General features: G+C 32.8%; 2 protein-coding genes across 10 annotated transcripts in view; one reads left to right on the top strand and one right to left on the bottom strand.

Moving 5' to 3' along the window:
• The window catches only part of STXBP5L (syntaxin binding protein 5L), a 327,745-nt gene that overhangs the window by 97,088 nt on the left and 216,251 nt on the right, over window positions 1-14,406 (bottom strand). For 6 of the 9 annotated variants that reach the window (XM_059885478.1, XM_059885476.1, XM_059885483.1 and 3 more), the window contains 2 exons: window positions 9,720-9,871; window positions 7,585-7,656 (listed from right to left, as the gene is read on the bottom strand). In XM_059885478.1, coding sequence (XP_059741461.1) covers window positions 7,585-7,656; window positions 9,720-9,871 — 224 coding nt within the window. The remainder of the gene's footprint in view (window positions 1-7,584; window positions 7,657-9,719; window positions 9,872-14,406) is intronic. The other 3 variants (XM_059885481.1, XM_059885489.1, XM_059885491.1) reach the window with 1 other exon arrangement.
• Window positions 1-14,406, top strand: part of POLQ (DNA polymerase theta) — a 250,619-nt gene that overhangs the window by 211,966 nt on the left and 24,247 nt on the right. The gene's annotated exons all lie outside the window — the stretch shown is intronic.

Here is a 14,406-nt window from a genome sequence, read left to right as displayed (position 1 = left end):
TTCAAAGATGGAACCTTATATTTTACCTACTAATTACAGACCAGTGTGCTTTTCAATACAAAGTCTGGAGTAAGAAAACACTCTGTAAAACTGATTTCAAAAAGAAAGGAAACCCATCAAAATACAGAACTGAAAAACAGAGATGCAAAAATCACTTGTTTAATTTCTCAACCAAATCATACATTTTGTAATTTGTGTGATTACAAATTATACCCTCTGATTCTATAGCTTTTTCCTTTTATGTACCTCTCTATTACAATAGAGAAAGCTTACTCTTGGATACTAATTTTTGTACATATGCTCTAATATCCTCCCCTCTCACTTTTCTGAGGGATTTTGCTGCTGCTTTGTGGATCATTCAATAGTCACATCAACTTAAAAATATGCTCTTTATCTAAAATGAAAAATATCCTCCTCTTAACACTTTCTTCCTATGCAAGTACTGACCTGTTTTTGGCACCCCTTCATAACCAAACATCTTGAAAGAGTTATTTACTTGTGCTCATTGCCACTCCTTAGTCTAAAATAATTGTGGTTTCTATCCCAATACTTTTCCAAAACTACTTTGTAAAGGGTCACTAATAACCTTCACAGCACAACACTCACTAATCACTTTTCTGAACTTAACCCTACTATATCATTTGATGTGGCTGACCACTTCTTGAAACATCCCCCTTTATTATGGTTTCTTCAATAGTCTCCTCATTTCTTCTCTTCTCTCTGGTAAGTCTTCTCTGCCAGCTACTCTTCTTCCTTTGGAAATTAAATGTAATTCCTGATGTCTTTGTTCACAAACCCTCACTTCCCTTCTTCTACTTCCTCCATAACTACCATTACATACTAAATTTGTATATGTATGTAAATTTGATTTGTTTACCTGTCCACTTGTCATCTTCACTTCATAACAGGTATATCAAAGTTTAGCAAGTCTAAAACTTAACTCTTTAGTCCCTACCACCATGCCATGCACTAACCCTAGCTTCTTCATCTTTGTAAATAATATCATGATACAGTCATTGGCTCAAGCCCAGATTTGGGAAATAATCTTTTATTGTACTTTCCGATATCCCAAATTAAACTGCAGTTAGTAGCTCTGTAAGTGTTAATGATTCTTGCACCTGTTTTCCTCCAACAACACTGCTATCACCCTAGTCAAAGTTACCTTCATTTCTTGCCTGGAGTATAATATTGGCCCTCCAACTGGTATATTTGCTTTCATTCTTTTTTGGCCTCACAGGTTTTTTTTCATTCAGCAGTGTGGGTAATATTTTTAAGATATAAATCAAAGCCTATCATTTCCTTGCTCAAAATAAAACTGTTTTCTCATAACTGCTTCAGAAATTTATATGATCTTGTCCCTGTTCATCTAGACATCAAAATATTAACCCACTTTTCCTGTCAATCACTACATCCCCAGACTCCTTGACCTTCTTTCTATTTCTAGAAGATAAAGTCCTTAACCACTTTAGAACCTTCTTACAAGCTCTCCACTCTGCCTGGAACATACCGCTCTCTGCCTTTCATGTGACCAGCTCTTTTTTTTTTTTTAAATAACTCTTTGAGGTTTAATCGGCCTATTTACAAAGTATTTAATTTGATAAATCTTAACAATCAAGATAATAAATGTATCCATCATGTCCAAGAATTTCTTTGTGTCCTTTTATAACCCTCCCTTCCAGACCCTTCTCTATCCCCAGGCAACTGTGGATCTGCTTTCTGTCACTCTGCATTAGTTTTCATTTCCTAGGATTTTTTATATAAATGGAATCATACAATATGTGCCCTTTTTATCTGTTTTCTCTTACTCCATGTAATTATTTTGAGGTTCATCCATGGTATAGCACATATCAGTACTGCATGACTTTTTACTGCTGCATAGTAAACTACTGAACATATACATGAGGTTTGCTTATTCACTGAACTTGCAATGGAGACTTTAGATATTTCAGTTTTTGACTACTAAAGATGTTTGAATCTTCTGGTTGCTGTGAATGTCTTTGTATGGATACATGCTTTCATTTATTGAGGGTAACTATGATAACTACATGTATATAAACTGGCTAGGTCATATTAAGTATATGTTTAAATCTTTAAGAACCTGCCAAATGGTTTTATACCATTGTACATTCGCACCAGTAGTTTTATATTTCCTTTGCATTCTTGCCAGTTCTTGGTATGACCACTCTTTTTAATTTTAGCCACTATAATGTATTATTATCTTATTGTAGTTTTGATTTTCTTAACAATGAATGTTCAGAATCTTTTATATGCTTATTTTTTAATCACTATTTTCATTTGTGAATTATTTATTCAAATCTTTGACTCACATTTTTATTGGGTTGCTTGCTTTCTTATTATTGAGTTTTTAGAAAATAAAAAATAAATTCTAGATACAAGTCCTTAATCAGATATACACTTTGCAAATATTTTCTCCTAGTATATGATTTAACTTTTCATTCTCAGAAGTGTCTTTTAAAGGGCAAAAATGTTTACTTTTGAAGAAATCTAATTTATATGTATGTTTGTTCCTTTATGAAACATGACATTGGTATATTCTCTAAAACATTTTTGCCTAAGGTCACAAAATTTTCTCCTTTTCCCCTAGATTTATGGTTTTAAGTTTTATATCAAAGCTTATTAACCACTGTAAATCATTAAAATTTAGTACAAAGTATGAATCAAAATAATTTTTTTTTTTTTTACGAAAGGATATTCAGTTGTTTAAATACAGTTAATAGAAAAGACTATTCTTTCTCTACGTAACTGCCTTTGCACCTTTGTAGAAAGATCAGCGTTCTGTATATGTGTAGGTGTATCTCTGGAGTCTCTGTTGAGTTCCACTGACATATTTGTCTTTGGATCAATACCAACCTGACTCAGTAACACTAATTTTATTTATGTTGAAATTTATTTTTTATTTATGTTGACATTTATTTTTTATTGGAGGATAATTGCCTTACATTGTTGTGTTGGTTTCTGCCATACAACAACATGAATTCAGCCCTATGTATACATATATCCCCTCTCTCTTGAACCTCCCTCCCACCCCACACCCCATTCCACCCCTCTAGGTCATCAAAAGCATTGGGCTGAGCTCCCTGTGTTACATAGCAACTTCCCACAAACTATTTATTTTACACATGGTAGTGTATACATATATATCATGTAGCGTATATCAATGCTACTTTCGCAATCCGTCCCCCTCTCTCCTTCCCCTACTGTAACACTAATTTTTAAAAAAGTCTTGATTAGGTGGTGTTGGTTCTTCAAGATCATTCTTTTTAAAGAATAATATTCTTTGGCTACTCTAAATCCTTTGCATTTCTATATGGGCTTTAGAATCAGTTTGTCAATTTCTATTAAAAAGTCTACAGGATATTTATTGGGACTATACTGAACTACAGATCAATTGGGAGAGAACTGATATCTTAATAATATTGATACATGTAATTCTTCATTTTTTTAGGTCTTTAACTTCTTTCAGAAATGTTTTCTGGTTTTCAATGCATGAGTCTTTCACATTTGTTGTTTAATTTATGACTAAATGTTACAGGTTGACAGAAATAAAATTGATTTTTTGTATATCAACCTTATATCCTGTACTTTGTTAAATTCACTTATTAGTTCTAGTAGCTTTTTTGTAGACTTTATTAGATTTTCTTCATAGATGATCATGTTGTCTATGAAAAAGGATGATTTAACTTCTTTTCCATTCCGGATAACTTTTATTTTTCTTGCCTGACTATACTGGCTAGAATCCCCAGTACAATGTTAATTAGAAGTGGATATGAATTACATTGATATTTTTCTAGTCTGCCTGGTGGTAAAAAATAGATACTATTTCCATTGTTTGAGTGTTGGGTACCATTTCCTTTAGTCCTTTCAGATGGTTCTTGTCCCAGGATAGCTACAGAATATGTATGGTACTTTGTTCAAGGAGGGAACTGTAGATCTCTGGGATCCTCTCCTTATGTGCTGGAGCTGCTTTGGTTTCCCTGGTTTCTCATCCCCATCTTCTCGACATAGGGAGCTGGTTTCCTCTTGGGTTTCCCCTTTGTCCCTTTGCTGCAATCTAGAAACTCTCTCAGGGCAGTAAACAGGTACGGTTATAGAGTTCACTTCTTTTATTTCTCATCTGCCAGAAATTACTGGTTTTCATTGCCTGATGTTCCATGTCTTGAAAACCACAGTTTCATTCATTATGGCTGTTTATGTTTGTGTGTTTGGGGAAGGATGTTAAACCTTGTCCCTGTTATTCTATCTTGTTCAGAACTGTAAGTTCAAAGCTTTGTCTTATTCCTTCTTGTAAGGATTCACTTAAATGCTTCTTCCTCAGATAGGCCTTCACTGACAACACATTCAAAAATCAGCCCCTTTTCCATTTTTTTTCTTTGACAGCATTATCTTTTTTCAACTATAATTGTATGTCTAGAAATTTCTTTGTATGTTTTATCTTATAAATTGAGGGAAGAGACCATAATTATTTTATTCATTAAATATCTAGTACCAAAAAATATTTGACACAGATGATGCTTAATAAATATTCTTTAAATGAATGGACTTTTCCCATTTATTTGTTCTTTGAGGCATTCCTCTTATTCTTTGTTTTACTCTTCCTTCTTTCCTGACTTTCTCCAATCATTTTTTAAAAATATTTGACTCTCTTTTCTAATTCTCCTCTATTATCTTCCCCCCTTTTCTCCAGTTTTTCTTTATGCTTCTGATTTGTGTATCCAGGATCTGTTATGACTCCCCATACTCTGAAAAAACTATGCAGTGAAAGAAAGAAAATATCTACATAGGATTGAAACTTTCCAATGGATTCCCTCATTGCATAACTAGAAACTGATGCATAAGCACAGTTTCTGACAATGTTCTATCCTAAGCATACTTTTTACTCCTTTGGTTCAAATGGTATTATTAGCAATTTTCAACTAGCAAAATTTGTCATTATCACAAGTAAAAAGTAAAAAGCACTAGGCAATGAAGCAGCTGACTGGATGTTAGCCCTAAATCTTCCATAAATTTGTTGTATTCTGCAAAAGTTATGTAACCTGTGGTGTGGCTTTCATCTTCTATGACGATAATTATAGAAAAATAATGTCTAATATTTATAGCAGTGCTATTATAAACACTAATCTTGAAAAGTTCCAAAAATCTCTAAAGGGTAAGTAGGGATTATGATTTTACTTTATGAGAAAAAAGAAACTCAGAGCAGTTAAATTATTTGCTTAAGATATAAATGTAATGTCTAGTCAGTAAGAAGAAAAGAAAGAACTTGATATAAACCTTCTGACCCTACGTCTCCTGCTTTTTCCAAAGCATTTCATTTCATTTACAAATCATAGTTTCACGGAAGACATGTAGCATCTCTTTATGGCCTTCTAAGGATTGATTTTTCTTATGTCTTGACACTTTAATTCTTTGTTTAGAAGAAACTATGATTTCTTTTCTAAGTTCCAGTGAATCCAGTAACTACAGAAGCCATGTCTACTCTCATTTATCAAATTTGAAAATTCTCCCGTTGTTCATGTGAGTGAAAAGCATCACCGGTCAGACTCTATCCCACTACCATCATCACTGACTTACTGAGCTCATAGTTGTGCTGGTGTAAGAGGATAACAAGAAATTTACATATGGTCTTCAGGTTCTCTTTGTGCACTTATAAAGGTAGAGCGTATGCATAAAAACACAAACAAACCTAAGTACCAGTTAAGTGGTTCAGAATCTATTGTGTCCAAGTCTGTACACTGTGGGCATTGTAGACATTTTAAATTAAGGAAATGGTGCAAAGCACTCTGATGGTAGCAGGAAAGGTTTACTAAAGAGAGTGAAATCTAAGGAAAGTTTCCAGAGAGTTCCACTTATAAGTGTAGTAAAAGCCACACACTGACTTAAAAGGAGTGTTTTTATAGGTGGAGTAGAAAATTCATTTGAAGATGTAGATAGGAATTATATTTTAGAGTACCCTGAAGGAAGGTTTAAAATCTTTTTTTTTTTATTCTGAAGACAACATAAGATTATTGAAGTAATCAAGGTAAATGACATTTAAGCTTTATATCATGGTTGATATTATAGACTTCATATAGTTTAACTAAGTGCCTGCTTCTTATTCTCAGTATCCAATTTCTTTTACTATAAAAGCATTACATGTTTATTATAGAAATACAATAAAATATATTAAAAGGAATTTATAAAATTTACAATCTCATGTTCCAGAAACTTCTTCCGTCTGTACAGATGGATACATTCACATATACACACACACAATAGGCGGATTCCACCATGGGAAGGCTAGACTAGGATTCTGAAGTTTGAATATGTATGTTAAACCACCTAGAGACTATTTTTAGGAAAAGTTTTGGCTGGACCCTTTTAGGTGGCAGGGGATGGGTAATGGACAGTATAGCAGAGAGGTCAGCAAATTTTTCATGTGAAGAGCAAGACAGTAAATATTTAAGTCTCATGGGCCAAATGGTTTCTGTTGCAACTACTCAACTCTGCCATTGTAACTTGGAAGCAGCCATAGACAATACGTAAATGAATGAGTTTGGCTGTGTTCCAGTAATACCTAGGGAATAGTTATGAGCAAAAATAAGTCACCTCTGGGCCCCAGAAATTTTAAAGGATTTCAATAGTACTAACATCCTTTAGTTAATGGAACACAAAGTTTTAGATTTTTATAAGTGATGTAATTTTGTTAAATATCTACAAGCTGGTGAAGTGAGGTCTGAAGAAATGCAGAATAAGAGCAACAAACGTGTGTGTATCCATATGTGTATATTTTATACAAACATGATATCATCTTATATGTATTGTTAAGCAAATGTTCTCAAACATAGCATAGATTAACATATATACACATCTTTTCATACCAATAAATATTCACCCATAACATCACTAATATCTGCATCTCTAATCATACTCTCACTCTTCATTCTTTCTGCATCATTTTTAAGAATATCTGACTCCACCATTTTCAGATTTGCATTTGCTACCACAGTAAGAGTTACCATTACTGACTTTTATTTACAACCTTAATTTCCCAATGTCAGTGTTTGGCTCCTAAAATAAATAAATAAATGTTTATTTGCATATTCTATTTGAATGAAAAGCATCAGAAATTGGAAATATTTGGCTCCAAGAAATCTAATTATCCTGGAAAAAGCAAATATTGTGGCCCTGGTTACAATAATTTTCTAAAATAGCCAAAGGCACAAAGTTTCCAAAATAACCATTCCATTATTATTGATACTAGATTATCAGGTTTATATTTACAAGGACACCATGGCTCTTCCTCCTCAAAACAAAAGACAATGGCTCGTGGACTAACAACACATGGTATGCATGATTTGAAAGAAACACTGAAACAATGAATATGGGTAAATAGGTATTTGACAATAACTATTTGAAGTGTTTATGTAATTTTTATTAAAATTATCAGGTTGCATTTCCATAACAAAACAAAAATTTGCATGCATGCTGAATGTGTTTTAACAAACACATTACTGAGCACAGGTGTATGGATTTAACTCAAGCATTATGACTTAAAAAAGCTATTTGCCTAAGCTTTATAGAACTTACTCTGATAGGAAGTACGGATCCGTTTCGTTAAATCAGGATAAAAGTTAGACAGGCCACGCATGCAAAAGTTGTCTTTGGAACATGCCAGAACACCAGCATCAGCAGCAGGCAGAAGGAAGAGAGAAAAATAGTCTAAAGTGAAAGGAAGTGATATCATACCAGAATCTAGAACAGCCAAGATGAAGAAATTGCAGCAAGTTTAGGTAATCAAATTAGAAAGGAGATATTAAAAAAATAAATTAATTAGAAAGTAAGAGGTGATAGATGAATGATGAGTATGCTGTAGTAATTTTATTCAATCAAGTCTCTTATAAAAATAAATGGCATTTCTCTTACATGCATTTTACATAGTAAACTTATTTAGCTTATAAATAATTTATATGTTATGTCATAAATATAAAAATGGTTGTCTTTAATTTTCAGTATTAACAAGAAAGCCTAAGGAGTTTAGATTTTTTTTTTTTAATAACAAAGTGAGTACTCATTATATAACTAAATACAAGCATAGTTTACTTCATCCCAGTTTTTCCCAATTTTTGAATCATTAAAATTCTGAGTTCCAATCATAATTTTTGAGGCTCAGTAAGTTTAAATTAAATGATAATTGAATTATCTCTTGTCAAAATACGCACTTTGTCATTCCACAGTGTATTTCCAGCAAGTAACTTAGAAACTGTCTTAAGATCCACAGCTTTTCTGATTGAATTAGTGTTTCAGCAGACAAACAGTGCTTACTTTCCCCTAATATCTATAGAGAGTACACAAACTTTCAAAAATCAACCTTCTCTTTCTCAATCATGAGGGAATCTCATGGTACATGCATGCACAATTTCTCTATTCTGCTTTTCTTTCAAAAGCCAGTAGTCAAAGGAGCAGAACCTATCTAGTTTTATATTTCTAGCACTCCAAAATATTGCTGAAAGGAGTGCTAGAAATATAAAACTAGACAGATTCTGCTCCTACGACTACTGGCTTTTGAAAGAAAGGCAGAATAGAGAAATTGTGCATGCATGATCCCTAAGAACAAAACCCAGATTCTGAAGGAGAACTTTTGTGCTCCTGAAAAGAGTCTAGACTATAAATTTGGAAAGGGTTGAGGCTTACAAAAGAAAGATTAACAAAGAAAGAATTTCAGTATATCAAGTAATTTTTTATTAGTCCCAAGGGAAACTTCACTTATTATCACTTTCATATGTTAAATTTGGCACACTTACAATTTAAAAAATAAAACCTACAATCATGTACTTTTTTTTTTTTTTAACTTTGTAATAGTCTTCGCTTGGTATGTTTAGTAAAAGTGTCAATATTCAACTGATTGTTTTAAAAATACAGAAAATTTTAGAAACTGTATAATATAATATGTAATACTGTAGATGCATGTCTAGCTGCAAACCATTTAGCTCAACCAGTTTTTTTTACCAACTAAACTATGTCAGTGGACAGAAAATATACAAAATATTGGCAATGTTTACAAAGCCAACTATTTGTATATTTACTGAAATTTCAGTAAAACATTGCATAACTTGGCATATCAAAGTTTGATATTACATGTAGAAAGTATTTTGGCTTGTTTAATAACTTTATATATTTTCCTTTATAATTGTCCTGTCAAGAAAAGTATCATCTTTCATAGCACTGTAAAATGTTAATTAGCATTTACTGCATTTGTGAAAATACCTCCAAGAAAGTCACCATCCAACAAGAAAAAATGACAGCTAAAAAATGGAGCTAATTTAAAAAATTATAATGGGTGAATAACTGTTACATTTTTAAAGCTATAGTATATTAGAAGAAAATTATCCCACACAACCATTGTAAGTAGTTTTTTTCAACAAAAGAGACTAGTTTTCTTAGCATTTTTATATTCAATAGTGTCTTATTTTGTTATTTCTTAGGAATTCAATTTAAGAACATTGAGATGCTTCCTAACATTAATAACAAATTGAAGTTTAAACAACTTCTTTACCCTTTCAGAGTCTTGCTATATTTCTGCCCAATTTTACTTACATGGCATTATAAATTATGCTGATTTTATACTGCTGTGCATTTGAATAGCATCACAGAAGACAAGAAATCTAAAGGAAAAAAAACAGGTGAACTAAATAAGTTCATAATCATCTTGTTTTATCTCCTACCTGCAATGAACTGCTTGTTTTTTCGAGGAGACCGTGGTTGTCGTTGGTATATGTCACTTGATCTATACAGGTCAATGGTCCCCATGCTTAACAGTACAGTCTTCTGTATAAAATCCACCACAGCCAACCCATTGCAGTTCCCAAATGCAACTCTGAGAGAAAAAAAAAATACAACTACAATGTATCACACCAACCATTATTATTTTGTCTCTGAATTAAAAAAGTAAATATGATTATTGGAAAGTAATGCTTTAGGATTGGGTAAGTCAGGCAGTGATTGGTAGTCATGAAGGAAATGGTGCCTTTTATATAGGATAGGTTGCTGCTGCTGCTAAGTCACTTCAGTCGTGTCCGACTCTGTGTGACCCCATAGACGGCAGCCACCAGGCTCCCCCATCCCTGGGATTCTCCAGGCAAGAACACTGGAGTGGGTTGCCATTTCCTTCTCCAATGCAGGAAAGTGAAAAGTGAAAGTGAAGTCGCTCAGTCGTGTCCGACTCTTTGCGACCCCATGGACTGCAGCCTACTAGGCTCCTCCATCCATGGGATTTTCCAGGCAAGAGTACTGGAGTGGGGTACCATTGCCTTCTCCGATAGGATAGGTTAACCTTGTATAATAGCCAGGACCACTGCAAAAAAACAGGAATGACCTGCAATAATGTTTTCTCAGATATTTTCTCATGTAAGTAGTGATTACTCAGCCTGTTCTTTAATAACTTGATTTTATGTGATTCTTCTGTAAAAGCAGAAAATCTTTCTGCTATGAAGGGGAAACTCGGTCAAGAAATGTCAGACTTTAATAGCTACAGATACTTAAGTATGCAATTAGATGCCTTTTTCAAATAAAATCATAATTTTGGGGTTCCAAATTAGTTCTCTTATTAAATAGAGTATATATTTAACATAAAATTTTATATAAAGATTAACTTCATATATCAAAGGTTTTGATACTATGGTAGATATGAAGAGAGAATTTTCATTCATAAAAATTAAATAATATCCTCAATCTTTTGTTCTTTATTTTGTCCCATTTATTAAACTACAGAGACTATTTGAATTAATTTCTTAACTAAATCTCCCTTAAAATTAAAACAGATCTCCTAAGCAGATATTTTGATCACCTTAACCACTGTGCTGTGCTGAGTCGTGTCTGACTCTTTGCCACCCCATGGACTGTAGCCTGCCAGGCTCCTCTGTTGGCATATACTAAACTCTTTTTTTCTCCATTCACAACACGACTTCTAGCTGAAAAATTGTAAATCTGTGCTTTTTGCTTCCTAAATTAAATATAAAATAGTTCTATGCATGTTGTTTCCTCACTTTAAATAATTCCATGTTATTTTCTTAGATTGAATCTTGTGGACGAGTCACCAGCTACTGTAAATCTAGTTATTTCTACTGCTCCTCACTGCCTTTCTCACAATAAGTGAAAAGAAAAATTCTATCGTACTAGATGTTTTGCTGTTTTATATAAAGTTCTACATCTTCCAGGAAGACTGACTCTGGAAACTGGAAAAAGCATTATAAGAGTCAGAAGATCCCATCTCATCATTTATAGATTATGTGACTGAGAAAAATTAATAAATATTGCCAGGCCTTAGTTTCTTTACTTTGTAATGAGAATTACAATGTTAGATTTATCTAGTTCAGAGCTTTTATGAGCATCAAATCAGAAATGTTATTAAAGTACTTTGAAATTTTCCACACAAAGTAGAGTTGATCTTAATATTTCTTTATGTACAGTATTACATATTGTAGTGAATTAATATCTCTTAAATTTTTAATGTTAAAATGTAGTTCCTCTGCCTACAGGTATAAAAGAATTCCCAAATGCAATTTTGAGAAAAAAAGCAACTAGAATGTATGACACCAACAAAAATAATTATTTTTATTTTGAGTTAAAAATAAGAATACTACCTCCAATTGATTTTTAAATAAATAAATTAATTTAAAAATAACAATACTAGAAAGTTATACCTTAGGTTTGGGGAGGTGAGGCAATGGTTATTTGAAAGGATGTTGAATTTAATCTTATACCTTAACTAGAAAACTGGACAAAATATATTGAACAACAGTTTTCACATACTGGTCAACAGGAAACATAGAGTAAGATGAAAGAAGGATAACAAAATAAACTTTAGGCATTCTAGTTTAAGTGTTCTAGCTTAGCAGATGGAGAAATTTCCCAGGCTAGAGCACAGGAAACCAAAGCTCAAAGGACAGATCAGAAGTCTTGTTGAACTGAGGCGACAGAAATCAGAGTCTGATGCAGCAAAAGCAGTGAGCATTTATAAGGCAAAATACCAGAGAGAAGAGAGCAGCACAGATAGAATACACCAGAGGTTTATAGAATGGCTCTCTTCAGATTTTGTCTGGGTACTGATCTGTGCACCCATGTAAATAAAACTACCCCAGGCTTGGGAGCAAACTACCAAAAAAGGTAAAACGAGTAATTTGCAAAGCTCATCCAAGGCTGAGATGTCCAAATACATGGGAAAACAGATACAGGGGTGTCACTTCAGTAGTGGGAACAAATTAGCCATAAACTAGAGACTTTTCTGGATCCATCCTAAACAAGCTCAAAAACAATTATTCTAAGTAACGTAACTTTCTTCCAGAAAACTACTGAAAAGAATCCAATAAAATATCATCATAAATATAAAATTCACAATGTTAACTACATGAAAAGTATTAATAGTAGGCATATAAAGAATTAAGAAAAAGACTGATAACCAGGGGGAAAAATAAATCAACAGAAACATATCTAGAAGTAAAATAGATGGTAAAATTGGCAGAAAAGGATGTTAAAAGTGCTTTGGAAAATATTCCAGATACTCAAGAAGGTTGAGGAAAACATGATTGTGGAAAATACATTTCTTATTCAGAATATTCACAGAACTCCCAGTAATAATAAGATAATTTGATTTAAAAAGTAGGCAAAAGATATAAACAGATGTTTCACATGTTAAACAACATGCACAAATGTGAAAATAGCACTTGAAAGATGCCAACCATAATTAGATACCAGGAATACGTAAATTAAAACCACAATTAGATACCAACGAACCCATCAGAGTAGATAAAACTGAAAAGATCAACACTATGCACTGTTGACAGGTAGGCGGTAAAACCAAAACCCTCATACATTCTCAGAGAAATGCAAAATGATATAACCTCTTTATAAAACAGTTTATTCTGTCTCATAAATATATACTTATCACATGACTGAGAAATTCTGCTCTTATTTACCCATGAAAATACAAATAAATGTTACATAAGGACTTTTACTTGAATGCTAATAGTAGATTTATTCTTTATAGTCCAAAACTGGAAAAAACTCACATTTCCATCAATGGTTAATAGATACAACACATTTTTTTATATCCACATAATGGAATATTATGCAGAAATGAAAATGAACAAGTCACAAATATTATTAATAACACAGATAAATCACAAAAACATTATGCTAAGTGGAAGAAAACAAAATAATTTATGCTTCTATTTATATAAAATTATAATATATTTAAAAATATGGTGACAGAAAGCAAATCAGTGGTTTTACAGGGCCAAGTAGTGACAGGTAATAAAAGGGCACAAGGGAACTTTTGAGGTGATGAATAGTGTTTATAAAATTAGTCTGTTGGTGTTTACATTACTTACACTGTCATGTATATTTGTCAAAACTCATATTGCATACTTGGTAAAATTTTTTTTCATAAATGTTAATACCTCCATACAGTTTTTAATATTAATAAATATTTAATTAAATTACTACCAAAATAGACCTGTGTGCTTCCTGACCCAGCGGCCAGTCAATCCACATTTCGAGGGCATCATCTCCAACCTAGTGTCACAGTCCTAGCCCTGAACTGGTGAGGCCAGAAAATGCAGCCAAACCAGAGTGAGAACTCTTAACTCACCAGCCTGAACTCGAGGAAGCCATAGGCCATTGCTATGAACGATGCAACAATGACTATCCTTTATGATTTAGTTTCACTCAAATAGAGTATATTTAGGCGATAAATTTCTAGAAATAAAATTACTCACTTATGTGAAAAACACTGTATATTTTACTCTTTAATTCAAGCATAACACACATAAATTGAACACTTAATTATCACAAAGTGAACCTCATGTAATTATCACTACATCAAGAAATAGAATATTACCAGCAGTTGACTTGTGCTTCTCCTGATTATTACTTCTGTCTCCCCAAATCTGACTTCTTATACCAAAAGTCAGTTTTACTTGTTGATAAGTGTTTCACTTTTTTCTAATATTATAGTTACATGTAAATGAAGTTCATTTTCATTGCTAGAGAAATTAATATAATACAATTTATTCAGTCTACTCCAGTCATTTGTAGTTTGGGGATATTATAATACTGCCATCACATATAATGCTACTGTTTTGATTTATTTATTTTTAATTGAAAGAAAATTGCTTTACAGTATTGCATTTGTTTCTACCAAAAGTCAACATGAATCAGCCATAGGTTCACCCATGTCCCCTCACACTTGAACATCCCTCTCACCCCTCTCCCCATCTCACCCCTCTAGGTTGTTATTGAGCCCCAGTTTGAGTTCCCTGAGTCATACAGCAAATTTCCACCGGCTATCTATTTTATTTACAGTAATGTATGTTTCCATGTTGCTCTCTCTATACCTCTCCTTCCCACCACCAG

Source organism: Bos taurus, chromosome 1 (genome assembly GCF_002263795.3).
Source record: "Bos taurus isolate L1 Dominette 01449 registration number 42190680 breed Hereford chromosome 1, ARS-UCD2.0, whole genome shotgun sequence".
NCBI lineage: Eukaryota > Metazoa > Chordata > Mammalia > Artiodactyla > Bovidae > Bos > Bos taurus.
The sequence above is the reverse complement of the archived record's forward strand: the minus strand, read 5'-3'. Positions and strand labels throughout refer to the sequence as shown.